The sequence below is a fragment of the Panulirus ornatus genome, chromosome 8 (genome assembly GCF_036320965.1).
Source record: "Panulirus ornatus isolate Po-2019 chromosome 8, ASM3632096v1, whole genome shotgun sequence".
NCBI classification, from domain to species: Eukaryota; Metazoa; Arthropoda; class Malacostraca; order Decapoda; family Palinuridae; genus Panulirus; species Panulirus ornatus.
Window position 1 is genome coordinate 29,310,928 of NC_092231.1, and position 14,806 is coordinate 29,325,733.

Consider the following 14,806-nt stretch of genomic DNA (forward strand, 5'->3'; position numbering starts at 1 on the left):
GAGAAACTGCAGAAGCTGGTGACTGAGTTTGGTAAAGTGTGTGAAAGAAGAAAGTTAAGAGTAAATGTGAATAAGAGGAAGGTTATTAGGTACAGTAGGGTTGAGGGTCAAGTCATTTGGGAGGTGAGTTTGAATGGAGAAAAACTGGAGGAAGTGAAGTATTTTAGATATCTGGGAGTGGATCTGGCAGCGGATGGAAACATGGAAGCGGAAGTGGATCATAGGGTGGGGGAGGGGGCGAAAATTCTGGGAGCCTTGAAGAATGTGTGGAAGTCGAGAACATTATCTCGGAAAGCAAAAATGGGTATGTTTGAAGGAATAGTGGTTCCAACAATGTTGTATGGTTGCGAGGCGTGGACTATGGATAGAGTTGTGCACAGGAGGATGGATGTGCTGGAAATGAGATGTTTGAGGACAGTGTGTGGTGTGAGGTGGTTTGATCGAGTAAGTAACATAAGGGTAAGAGAGATGTGTGGAAATAAAAAGAGCGTGGTTGAGAGAGCAGAAGAGGGTGTTTTGAAATGGTTTGGTCACATGGAGAGAATGAGTGAGGAAAGATTGACCAAGAGGATATATGTGTCGGAGGTGGAGGGAATGAGGAGAAGAGGGAGACCAAATTGGAGGTGGAAAGATGGAGTGAAAAAGATTTTGTGTGATCGGGGCCTGAACATGCAGGAGGGTGAAAGGAGGGCAAGGAATAGAGTGAATTGGAGCGATGTGGTATACCGGGGTTGACGTGCTGTCAGTGGATTGAATCAAGGCATGTGAAGCGTCTGGGGTAAACCATGGAAAGCTGTGTAGGTATGTATATTTGCGTGTGTGGACGTATGTATGTACATGTGTATGGGGGTGGGTTGGGCCATTTCTTTCGTCTGTTTCCTTGCACTACCTCGCAAACGCGGGAGACAGCGACAAAGCAAAAAAAAAAAATATATATATACACATACACACACATACACATACATACGCACATATACACACACACACACATACATATATATACATATAAAAAATGTAAGAAACAATTTAGAAAACTGTAACTTCTAGCTTGAAATGAAATGAAAAAATGAATGTCACATAATGGTTCAACCTCTGGCTATGGAAAAAGGAAATGTATAATTTATTTACACAAACGTCAATAGTAGTTCTCATCAATTTAACCACTGTATCAATAAGCTTCAATGTCTAAGCTACATTTTTTCCAATTTCACCATTTTCTTGTCAAAGCACCATGTATGAAAACTATCACTCCAGTAACACAACTATAAACATTTACTTCCCCTTTAAAAAAGTTCTGGGGAAGTCTGTCTCGATACACTGCGGGACACTCTACCACCTGGCGAGGTTTGTGTTGCAATGGTTCTTGATTCACAAACGTAGTAGCATCACTGGTGGGCCAAGGTAGTTCCGTTTGCGAAGAGGAGCTCATGAAACATGTTGGAAAGCATGCTACTGCAGGCAGGAGTGAAGGCTGATGCAAACTGGTATCGCTTGAGGACGGTCATTGTGGCAGTGGAGGTCTCAGTGCGGAAGCTCGGGTGTTCGGCGATGACCTCGCACCGGTACTGACCCGACGCTGACACCGTCAGCTGCGTCAGGGACAAGGTCACCCGTTGGTCGTTCTGGAATAATTCGGAAACGGAGAACTTGAGGCTGGGTTTGATATTGATGGGTTTCTCTCGCTCGGTGGGTACGTGGCGGTAGAACTCGGTGCCGTTGTGGTACCACTTGAGGGAGTAGAGGCGGGTGGCCCGGAGGTCATACAAGCAGCTAAGGGTAGCCTGGCCTCCAGCGAAGGCGTACAGCGGCACGTCCACGCCCAGCAGCTGACTCTTGGCCTTGTCTTCCACCATCCTCCCTGGCTGTATCAACTGAAGAAAAGTTGATGATTTTCTTCACTCATGCCAACACACGGGAAAGATGTGTCCTCATACATCTCGTCCTCAGGTGTGTGTACGTATGTGTGTAAAGGCTTCGTTGTGTTGACCAATCCAGGAAATGCAAATGTGACGTAACAACATGTACTCGTTGATCTTCAGCTTCAGTATGTATGACTCATGGAAGAAGACCATGAGTCATACATACATTAAATAACCTTACCAACCAGTCAACAACACAGTCACACCCTTTTTAATAGATTCCACTGCAATACCATCCAAACCCACTGCCTTGCCAGCTTTCATCTTATGCAAAGCTTTTACTACCTCTTCTCTGTTTACCAAATCATTTTCCCTAACCCTCTCACTTTGCACACCACCTTGACCAGAACACCCTATATCTGCCACTCTGTCATCAAACACATTCAACAAACCTTCAAAATACTCACTCCATCTCCTTCTCACATCACCACTACTTGTTATCGCCTCTCCATTAGCCTCCTTCACTGATGTTCCCATTTGTTCCCTTGTCTTATGCACTTTATTTACCTCCTTCCAAAATATCTTTTTATTCTCCTTATAATTTAATGATACACTCTCACCCCAACTCTCATTTGCCCTCTTTTTCACCTCTTGCACCTTTCTCTTGACCTCCTGCCTCTTTCTTTTACACATCTCCCAGTCATTTGCACTATCTCCCTGCAAGACTCTACCAAAAGCTTCTCTTTTCTTTCACTAATAATCTCACTCCTTCATCCCACCACTCGCTACCCTTTCTAGTCTGCCCACCTCCCATGCTCCTCATGCACAAGCCATCACTGCTTTGCACAAACCATCACTGCTTCCCTAAATACATCCCATTCCTCCCCCACTCCACTTATATCCTTTGCTCTCACCTTTTTCCATTTTGTACTCAGTCTCTCCTGGTACTTCCTCACACAAGTCTCCTTCCCAAGCTCACTTACTCTTACCACTCTCTTCATCCCAACATTCCCTTTTCTTTTCTGAAAACCTCTACAAATCTTCATCTTCGCTTCCACAAGATAATGATCAGACATTCCTCCAGTTGCACCTCTCAGAACATTAACACCAAAAGTCTTTCATGCGCCTATCAATTAACACATAATCCAATAACACTTTCTGGCCATCTCTCCTATTTACATACATATACATATGTATATCTCTCTTTTTAAACCAGGTATTCGCGATCACCAGTCCTTTTTCAGCACACAAATCTACAAGCTCTTCACCATTTCCATTTGCAACACTGAACACCCGATGTACATTAATTATTTCCTCTACTGCCACATTACTCACCTTTGCATTCAAATCACCTATCACTATAACCCAGTCTCGTGCATCAAAACTACTAACACACTCACTCACCTGCTCCTAAAACACTTGCCTCTCATGATCTTTCTTCTCATGCCCAGGTGCATATGCACCAGTAATCACCCATCTCTCTCCATCCACTTTCAGTTTTACCCATATCAATCTAGAGTTTTCTTTCTTACACTCTATCACATACTCCCACCACTCCTGTTTCAGATGTAGTGCTACTCCTTCCTTTGCTCTTGTCCTCTCACTAACCCTTGACTTTACTCCCAAAACATTCCCAAACCACTCTTCCCCTTTACCCTTGAGCTTCATTTCACTCAGAGCCAGAACATCCAGCTTCCTTTCCTCAAAATATACTACCTATCTCCATTTTTTCTCATCTTGGTTACATCCACACACATTTAGACACCCCGATCTGAGCCTTTGAGGAGGATGAGCACTCCCTGCGTGACTCCTTCTGTTTCCCCTTTTAGAAAGTTAGAATACAAGGAGATGGTTTCTAACCCCCCCCTCCCTTCCCCTTTAATCGCCTTCTTTGACATACAAGGAATGCATGGGAAGTATTCTTTCTCCTCTTTCCCCAGGGATATATATATATATATATATATATATATATATATATATATATATATATATATATATATATATATATATATATATATATATATCATATGCCTTCTCCAGATCCATAAATGCTACATACAAATCCATTTGCTTTTCTAAGTATTTCTCACATACATTCTTCGAAGCAAACACCTGATCCACACATCCTCTACCACTTCTGAAACCACACTGCTCTTCCCCAATCTGATGCTCTGTACATGCCTTCACCCTCTCAATCAATACCCTCCCATATAATTTACCAGGAATACTCAACAAACTTATACCTCTGTAATTTGAGCACTCACTCTTATCCCCTTTGCCTTTGTACAATGGCACTATGCACGCATACCGCCAATCCTCAGGCACCTCACCATGAGTCATACATACATTAAATAACCTTACCAACCAGTCAACAATACAGTCACCCCCTTTTTTAATAATTACCACTGCAATACCATCCAAACCTGCTGCCTTGCCGGCTTTCATCTTCCGCAAAGCTTTCACTACCTCTTCTCTGTTTACCAAATCATTTTCCCTAACCCTCTCACTTTGCACACCACCTCGACCCAAACACCCTATATCTGCCACTCTATCATCAAACACATTCAACAAACCTTCAAAATACTCACTCCATCTCCTTCTCACATCACCACTACTTGTTATCACCTCCCCATTTGCGCCCTTCACTGAAGTTCCCATTTGCTCCCTTGTCTTACGCACTTTATTTACCTCCTTCCAGAACATCTTTTTATTCTCCCTAAGGTATTAAGAATATATGGTGTGGGAGGAAAGTTGTTAGAAGCAGTGAAAAGTTTTTATCGAGGATGTAAGGCATGTGTACGTGTAGGAAGAGAGGAAAGTGATTGGTTCTCAGTGAATGTAGGTTTGCGGCAGGGGTGTGTGATGTCTCCATGGTTGTTTAATTTGTTTATGGATGGGGTTGTTAGGGAGGTAAATGCAAGAGTTTTGGAAAGAGGGGCAAGTATGAAGTCTGTTGGGGATGAGAGAGCTTGGGAAGTGAGTCAGTTGTTGTTTGCTGATGATACAGCGCTGGTGGCTGATTCATGTGAGAAACTGCAGAAGCTGGTGACGGAGTTTGGTAAAGTGTGTGGAAGAAGAAAGTTAAGAGTAAATGTGAATAAGAGCAAGGTTATTAGGTACAGTAGGGTTGAGGGTCAAGTCAATTGGGAGGTGAGTTTGAATGGAGAAAAACTGGAGGAAGTGAAGTGTTTTAGATATCTGGGAGTGGATCTGGCAGTGGATGGAACCATGGAAGTGGAAGTGGATCATAGGGTGGGGGAGGGGGCGAAAATTCTGAGGGCCTTGAAGAATGTGTGGAAGTCGAGAACATTATCTTGGAAAGCAAAAATGGGTATGTTTGAAAGAATAGTGGTTCCAACAATGTTGTATGGTTGCGAGGCGTGGACTATGGATAGAGTTGTGCGCAGGAGGATGGATGTGCTGGAAATGAGATGTTTGAGGACAATGTGTGGTGTGAAGTGGTTTGATCGAGTGAGTAACGTAAGGGTAAGAGAGATGTGTGGAAATAAAAAGAGCGTGGTTGAGAGAGCAGAAGAGGGTGTTTTGAAGTGGTTTGGGCACATGGAGAGAATGAGTGAGGAAAGATTGACCAAGAGGATATATGTGTCGGAGGTGGAGGGAACGAGGAGAAGAGGGAGACCAAATTGGAGGTGGAAAGATGGAGTGAAAAAGATTTTGTGTGATCGGGGCCTGAACATGCAGGAGGATGAAAGGAGGGCAAGGAATAGAGTGAATTGGAGCGATGTGGTATACTGGGGTTGACATGCTGTCAGTGGATTGAATCAAGGCATGTGAAGCGTCTGGGGTAAACCATGGAAAGCTGTGTAGGTATGTATATATGCGTGTGTGGACGTATGTATATACATGTGTATGGGGGTGGGTTGGGCCATTTCTTTCGTCTGTTTCCTTGTGCTACCTCGCAAACGCGGGAGACAGCGACAAAGTATAATAAAAAAAATAAAAAAAAAATATTTTTTTTTTTTTTTTTTTTTTTTTTTTTTTTATACTTTGTCGCTGTCTCCCGCGTTTGCGAGGTAGCGCAAGGAAACAGACGAAAGAAATGGCCCAACCCCCCCCATACACATGTACATACACACGTCCACACACGCAAAAATACATACCTACACAGCTTTCCATGGTTTACCCCAGACGCTTCACATGCCTTGATTCACTCCACTGACAGCACGTCAACCCCTGTATACCACATCGCTCCAATTCACTCTATTCCTTGCCCTCCTTTCACCCTCCTGCATGTTCAGGCCCCGATCACACAAAATCTTTTTCACTCCATCTTTCCACCTCCAATTTGGTCTCCCTCTTCTCCTCGTTCCCTCCACCTCCGACACATATATCCTCTTGGTCAATCTTTCCTCACTCATTCTCTCCATGTGCCCAAACCATTTCAAAACACCCTCTTCTGCTCTCTCAACCACGCTCTTTTTATTTCCACACATCTCTCTTACCCTTACATTACTTACTCGATCAAACCACCTCACACCACACATTGTCCTCAAACATCTCATTTCCAGCACATCCATCCTCCTGCGCACAACTCTATCCATAGCCCACGCCTCGCAACCATACAACATTGTTGGAACCACTATTCCTTCAAACATACCCATTTTTGCTTTCCGAGATAATGTTCTCGACTTCCACACATTTTTCAAGGCTCCCAAAATTTTCGCCCCCTCCCCCACCCTATGATCCACTTCCGCTTCCATGGTTCCATCCGCTGACAGATCCACTCCCAGATATCTAAAACACTTCACTTCCTCCAGTTTTTCTCCATTCAAACTCACCTCCCAATTGACTTGACCCTCAACCCTACTGTACCTAATAACCTTGCTCTTATTCACATTTACTCTTAACTTTCTTCTTCCACACACTTTACCAAACTCAGTCACCAGCTTCTGCAGTTTCTCACATGAATCAGCCACCAACGCTGTATCATCAGCGAACAACAACTGACTCACTTCCCAAGCTCTCTCATCCCCAACAGACTTCATACTTGCCCCTCTTTCCAGGACTCTTGCATTCACCTCCCTAACAACCCCATCCATAAACAAATTAAACAACCATGGAGACATCACACACCCCTGCCGCAAACCTACATTCACTGAGAACCAATCACTTTCCTCTCTTCCTACACGTACACATGCCTTACATCCTCGATAAAAACTTTTCACTGCTTCTAACAACTTGCCTCCCACACCATATATTCTTAATACCTTCCACAGAGCATCTCTATCAACTCTATCATATGCCTTCTCCAGATCCATAAATGCTACATACAAATCCATTTGCTTTTCTAAGTATTTCTCACATACATTCTTCAAAGCAAACACCTGATCCACACATCCTCTACCACTTCTGAAACCGCACTGCTCTTCCCCAATCTGATGCTCTGTACATGCCTTCACCCTCTCAATCAATACCCTCCCATATAATTTACCAGGAATACTCAACAAACTTATACCTCTGTAATTTGAGCACTCACTCTTATCCCCTTTGCCTTTGTACAATGGCACTATGCACGCATTCCGCCAATCCTCAGGCACCTCACCATGAGTCATACATACATTAAATAACCTTACCAACCAGTCAACAATACAGTCACCCCCTTTTTTAATAATTACCACTGCAATACCATCCAAACCTGCTGCCTTGCCGGCTTTCATCTTCCGCAAAGCTTTTACTACCTCTTCTCTGTTTACCAAATCATTTTCCCTAACCCTCTCACTTTGCACACCACCTCGACCAAAACACCCTATATCTGCCACTCTGTCATCAGACACATTCAACAAAATATATATATATATATATATATATATATATATATATATATATATATATATATATATATATATATATATATATATATATAAAGAAAGAGACAGGAGGTCAAGAGAAAGGTGCAAGAGGTGAAAAAAAGGGCAAATGAGAGTTGGAGTGAAACGAAGCTCAAGGGTAAAGGGGAAGAGTGGTTTGGAAATGTCTGGGGAGTGAAGTCAGGGGTTAGTTAGAGGACAAGAGCAAGGGAAGGAGTAGCAATACTCCTGAAACAGGAGTTGTGGGAGTATGTGATAGAATGTAAGAAAGTAAATTCTCGATTAATATGGGTAAAATTGAAAGTTGATGGAGAAAGGTGGGTGATTATTGGTGCATATGCACCTGGGCATGAGAAGAAAGATCATGAGAGGCTAGTGTTTTGGGAGCAGCTAAATGAGTGTGTTAGCGGTTTTGATGCACGAGACCGGGTTATAGTGATGGGTGATTTGAATGCAAAGGTGAGTAATGTGGCAGTTGAGGGAATAATTGGTATGCATGGGGTGTTCAGTGTTGTAAATGGAAATGGTGAAGAGCTTGTAGATTTATGTGCTGAAAAAGGACTGATGATTGGGAATACCTGGTTTAAAAAGCGAGATATACATAAGTATACTTATGCAAGTAGGAGAGATGGCCAGAGAGCGTTATTGGATTACGTGTTAATTGACAGGCGTGCGAAAGAGAGACTTTTGGATGTCAATGTGCTGAGAGGTGCAACTGGAGGGATGTCTGATCATTATCTTGTGGAGGCTAAGGTGAAGATTAGTATGGGTTTTCAGAAAAGAAGAGTGAATGTTGGGGTGAAGAAGGTGGTGAGAGTAAGTGAGCTTGGGAAGGAGACCTGTGTGAAGAAGTATCAGGAGAGACTGTGTACAGAATGGAAAAAGGTGAGAACAATGGAAGTAAGGGGAGTGGGGGAGGAATGGGATGTATTTAGGGAATCAGTGATGGATTGCGCAAAAGATGCTTGTGGCATGAGAAGAGTGGGAGGTGGGCTGTTTAGAAAGGGTAGTGAGTGGTGGGATGAAGAAGTAAGAGTATTAGTGAAAGAGAAGAGAGAGGCATTTGGACGATTTTTGCAGGGAAAAAATGCAATTGAGTGGGAAAAGTATAAAAGAAAGAGACAGGAGGTCAAGAGAAAGGTGCAAGAGGTGAAAAAAAGGGCAAATGAGAGTTGGGGTGAGAGACTATCAGTAAATTTTAGGGAGAATAAAAAGATGTTCTGGAAGGAGGTAAATAGGGTGCGTAAGACAAGGGAGCAAATGGGAACTTCAGTGAAGGGCGTAAATGGGGAGGTGATAACAAGTAGTGGTGATGTGAGAAGGAGATGGAATGAGTATTTTGAAGGTTTGTTGAATGTGTCTGATGACAGAGTGGCAGATATAGGGTGTTTTGGTCGAGGTGGTGTGCAAAGTGAGAGGGTTAGGGAAAATGATTTGGTAAACAGAGAAGAGGTAGTAAAAGCTTTGCGGAAGATGAAAGCCGGCAAGGCAGCAGGTTTGGATGGTATTGCAGTGGAATTTATTAGAAAAGGGGGTGACTGTATTGTTGACTGGTTGGTAAGGTTATTTAATGTATGTATGACTCATGGTGAGGTGCCTGAGGATTGGCGGAATGCGTGCATAGTGCCATTGTACAAAGGCAAAGGGGATAAGAGTGAGTGCTCAAATTACAGAGGTATAAGTTTGTTGAGTATTCCTGGTAAATTATATGGGAGGGTATTGATTGAGAGGGTGAAGGCATGTACAGAGCATCAGATTGGGGAAGAGCAGTGTGGTTTCAGAAGTGGTAGAGGATGTGTGGATCAGGTGTTTGCTTTGAAGAATGTATGTGAGAAATACTTAGAAAAGCAAATGGATTTGTATGTAGCATTTATGGATCTGGAGAAGGCATATGATAGAGTTGATAGAGATGCTCTGTGGAAGGTATTAAGAATATATGGTGTGGGAGGCAAGTTGTTAGAAGCAGTGAAAAGTTTTTATCGAGGATGTAAGGCATGTGTACGTGTAGGAAGAGAGGAAAGTGATTGGTTCTCAGTGAATGTAGGTTTGCGGCAGGGGTGTGTGATGTCTCCATGGTTGTTTAATTTGTTTATGGATGGGGTTGTTAGGGAGGTAAATGCAAGAGTCTTGGAAAGAGGGGCAAGTATGAAGTCTGTTGGGGATGAGAGAGCTTGGGAAGTGAGTCAGTTGTTGTTCGCTGATGATACAGCGCTGGTGGCGGATTCATGTGAGAAACTGCAGAAGCTGGTGACGGAGTTTGGTAAAGTGTGTGGAAGAAGAAAGTTAAGAGTAAATGTGAATAAGAGCAAGGTTATTAGGTACAGTAGGGTTGAGGGTCAAGTCAATTGGGAGGTGAGTTTGAATGGAGAAAAACTGGAGGAAGTGAAGTGTTTTAGATATCTGGGAGTGGATCTGTCAGCGGATGGAACCATGGAAGCGGAAGTGGATCATAGGGTGGGGGAGGGGGCGAAAATTTTGGGAGCCTTGAAAAATGTGTGGAAGTCGAGAACATTATCTCGGAAAGCAAAAATGGGTATGTTTGAAGGAATAGTAGTTCCAACAATGTTGTATGGTTGCGAGGCGTGGGCTATGGATAGAGTTGTGCGCAGGAGGATGGATGTGCTGGAAATGAGATGTTTGAGGACAATGTGTGGTGTGAGGTGGTTTTATCGAGTAAGTAACGTAAGGGTAAGAGAGATGTGTGGAAATAAAAAGAGCGTGGTTGAGAGAGCAGAAGAGGGTGTTTTGAAATGGTTTGGGCACATGGAGAGAATGAGTGAGGAAAGATTGACCAAGAGGATATATGTGTCGGAGGTGGAGGGAACGAGGAGAAGAGGGAGACCAAATTGGAGGTGGAAAGATGGAGTGAAAAGGATTTTGTGTGATCGGGGCCTGAACATGCAGGAGGGTGAAAGGAGGGCAAGGAATAGAGTGAATTGGAGCGATGTGGTATACAGGGGTTGACGTGCTGTCAGTGGATTGAATCAAGGCATGTGAAGCGTCCGGGGTAAACCATGGAAAGCTGTGTAGGTATGTATATTTGCGTGTGTGGACGTGTGTATGTACATGTGTATGGGGAGGGTTGGGCCATTTCTTTCGTCTGTTTCCTTGCGCTACCTCGCAAACGCGGGAGACAGCGACAAAGTATAAAAAAAAATATATATATATATATATATATATATATATATATATATATATATATATATATATATATATATATATATATATATTTTCACTGGGGATAGGGGAGAAAGAATACTTCCCACGTATTCCCTGTGTGTCGTAGAAGGCGACTAAAAGGGTAGGGAGCGGGGGGGCTGGAAATCCTCCCCTCTCGTTTTTTTTTTTTTTTTTTTTTTTAATTTTCCAAAAGAGGGAATAGAGAATTGCGCCAGGTGAGGGTATTCCCTCAAAGGCCCAGTCCTCTGTTCTTAACGCTACCTCGCTAATGCGGGAAATGGCGAATAGTTTGAAAGAAAAGAAAATATATATATATATATATATATATATATATATATATATGAATGAGAGTTGGGGTGGGAGAGTATCATTAAATTTTAGGGAGAATAAAAAGATGTTTTGGAAGGAGGTAAATAAAGTGCGTAAGACAAGGGAACAAGTGGGAACTTCAGTGAAGGGAGCTAATGGGGAGGTGATAACAAGTAGTGGTGATGTGAGACGGAGGTGGAGTGAGTATTTTGAAGTTTTGTTGAATGTGTTTGATGATAGAGTGGCAGATATAGGGTGTTTTGGTCGAGGTGGTGTGCAAAGTGAGAGGGTTAAGTAAAATGATTTGGTAAACAGAGAAAAGGTAGTAAAAGCTTTGCAGAAGATGAAAGCTGGCAAGGTAGTGGGTTTGGATGGTATTGTAGTGGAATTTATAAAAAAAGGGGGTAACTGTATTGTTGACTGGTTTGTAAGGTTATTTAATGTATGTATGATTCATGGTGAGGTGCCTGAGGATTGGCAGAATGCTTGCATAGTGGGTATGTTTGAAGGAATAGTGGTTCCAACAATGTTGTATGGTTGCGAAGCGTGGGGTATGGATAGAGTTGTGCGCAGGAGGGTGGATGTGCTGGAAATGAGATGTTTGAGGACAATATGTGGTGTGAGGTGGTTTGATCGAGTAAGTAATAATAGGGTAAGAGAGATGTTTGGTAATAAAAAGAGTGTGGTTGAGAGAGCAGGAGAGGGTGTTTTGAAATGGTTTGGTCAAATGGAGAGAATGAGTGAGGGAAGATTGACCAAGAGGATATATGTGTTAGTGGTGGAGGGAACGAGGAGAAGTGGGAGACCAAATTAGAGGTGGGAAGATGGAGCGAAAAAGATTTTGAGTGATTGGGGCCTGAACATGCAGGAGGGTGAAAGGCGTGCAAGGAATAGAGTGAATTGGAACGATGTGGTATACCGGGGTCGATGTGCTGTCAATGGATTGAACCAGGGTATGTGAAGCGTCTGGGGTAAACCATGGGAAGTTTTTTGGGGCCTGGATGTTGAAAGGGAGCTGTGGTTTCGGTGCCTTGTACATGACAGCTAAAGACTGAGAATGAACGAATGTGGCATTTTGTCCTTTCCAAGTGCTACCTTGCATGGGGAGGAATGAATAAAGGCAGCAAGTAGGACTTATGTACATGTGTATATATGTAGTGTCTGTGTACATATGTATATCTATGTATACGTTGAAATGTATAGGTATGTATATGTGCATGTGTGGATATGCATGTAAATTTATGTGTATGCGGGTGGGTTGGGCCATTCTTTTGTCTGTTTCCTTGCACTATCTTGCTGAGGCAGGAGACGGCGAGAAAGTTTGAATTGAGAAAAACTAGAGGAAGTGAAGTGTTTTAGATATCTAGGAGTGGATTTGGCTGCGAATGGAACTATGGAAGCAGAAGTGAATCATAGGGTGGGGGAGGGGGCGAAAGTTCTGGGAGCATTGAAGAATGTGTGGAAGGTGAGAACATTTTCTCGGAGAGCAAAAATGGGTATGTTAGAAGGAATAGTGGTTCCAACGTTCCAACAATGTTATATGGTTGCAAGGTATGGGCTGTAGATAGGGTTGTGGGGAGGAGAGTGGATGTGTTGGAAAAGAAATGCTTCGAGGACAATATTTAGTGTGAGGTGGTTTGATTGAGTAGGTAATGAAAAGGTAAGAGGTATGTGGAAATAAAGAGTGTGGTTGAGAGAGCAGAAGAGGGTGTGTTGAAATGATTTGGACTTATGAAGAGATTGAGTGAGGAAAGATTACCAAAAAGGATTTATGTTTCAGAGTTGGAGGGAAGAAGGAGAAATGGGATACCAAATTGGAGTTGGAAGGATGGAGTGAAAAAGATTTTAAGTGATTAGGACCTCAACATACAGGAGAGTGAAAGTTGTGCTAGGAATAGAGTGAATTGGAACAATGTGGTTTACCGGATTGAATGTGCTTTCAGTGGATTGAACCAGGGCATGTTAAGCATCTGGGTTAAGGTGTGTGGGGCCTGGATATGGAAAGGGAGCTGTGGTTTCGTTGCATTACACATGACAGCTAGAGACTGAGTGTGAACGAATGTGGCATTTTTTTTGTCTTTTCCTGGCACTGCCTCACTGGAGGAGGGGATGCTGTTTCATGTGTGGTGGGGTGACGACAGGTATGGATGAAGGCAGCAAGTATGGATAGGTAATGCATGTGTGTATATTGTTATGGATCCTTCTACTGGGAAGGATAGTCAGTTATCATTTTAGGCACACTGATAACACTATCTTAACATTATGGAATGAAAGCAAACACCAGGGTTAAATCTCCGTATGATACAAGAATATAGAGTACAAAATAACAGAAGCACATTGATTGGGCACAAATCATTTACGTTAACTCTTGACATTCGTTATTCCAAGTAACATTTCAAACCAGTGCAATGATAAACAATGATAAAGGAAACAATGATAAAGTATAATGAATAACTGAATAGAAATGTTCTTCGTAGGAGTTTTATCTTGGGCCTCTTTAACTTTCAAGAATATTCTTCCCTCTTTTATCTTCATTCATTCATAGTTTGTTATCACATTTGGTGTAACAATTGCGAATGATATGATGAGGTGTGATCACATATGGCAGTTTGGCCTATGCTTTAACTGAAAGGTTAAAGCTTTCAGAGTTTTGCAACATTTTTTACTAAAACAAGTTTGCTTGTACATATTATAATGATATTTTTATTGTGCAGCTCAAGAAGACCTCGGGGAACACGGGAAACCAGCAAGTACAAAGAGGTCAGCTCAGGATCTGAGTCAGAGGAAGAGGACAAGAAAAAACCTAATAAGTACTTTAAAAATCGTGAAAGAGAACGAGAAGAGAAAAAGAAAAAGGGCAAGTATCGGATTTGCATTTTATCACGAAAAGGAATTTGAAATTTGTAATGATCTTTTTCTATCTTCTCTCTAGTGTTGGATAGTGTTATTGGCATATTTTTACTAAGTGTTTATTTACATTACCTTTATGTTATATATTTATGAACTCTATATTCATGTACTGTTTTTTGTGGAAGTACTTCTCCATTTGTATAATTTGTCACCATTAATGTGCACATTTTCTTTGGAGAATTTCTTATATTTGTGTTATGGTATGCTTAGTGAAGTCTTTAGGGATCATCTACCCCCACAGTATGGGCTGGGCCCAGGTAGTTGGGTTAGATTGTTGGTTGACAAAGCTCTTGGAAGCCACAGGTATAAGGTATGAGGAACAGGAGGGGTGTAAGTATAGAACTGAGATTTCTGCTGTGGAAGTACTGGAGATGGCATGGTTTAAACTTATGTGTTGTGATCTGTTAGTTAAATACATCTCTCAATATTTCCAGTTATTCCCATCTTTTGCATTCTATGGTCATATTTTAGTCATATTTGTGATATGCTTTGTGTAAATCGTCAACATATTGTTTGTTTTTTTAGAGCTACAACAATCTTATTGTAGTGGTCTTCTAACTGAGAGAAACAGGATTTTCCCACCATATTGTCTGATTTGATGTATATTGTTCGCTTTTATAGATTCATTGAGTTTGCCTTTTAGGATTCTTTTGAAAATTTGGACAACATGCAGTGTTAATGCTATCACTTGTTAGTTTTTTAGAACTACTTTACTTTCAC

The 14,806-nt window shown here is 42.1% G+C and overlaps 2 protein-coding genes across 3 annotated transcripts in view; one reads left to right on the forward strand and one right to left on the reverse strand.

Annotated features, from left to right (window-relative positions):
- Nucleotides 1-14,806, forward strand: part of LOC139749880 (uncharacterized) — a 496,304-nt gene that overhangs the window by 448,841 nt on the left and 32,657 nt on the right. For both annotated transcript variants that reach the window (XM_071664258.1, XM_071664259.1), the window contains exon 8: nucleotides 13,891-14,033. In XM_071664258.1, the coding sequence (XP_071520359.1) occupies nucleotides 13,891-14,033 (143 nt within the window). The remainder of the gene's footprint in view (nucleotides 1-13,890; nucleotides 14,034-14,806) is intronic.
- LOC139749882 (uncharacterized) lies at nucleotides 1,254-1,987 on the reverse strand. The gene has a single exon (XM_071664261.1). It carries the CDS (start codon nucleotides 1,851-1,853, stop codon nucleotides 1,386-1,388), a length of 468 nt encoding a protein of 155 aa, XP_071520362.1. The 5' UTR covers nucleotides 1,854-1,987; the 3' UTR covers nucleotides 1,254-1,385.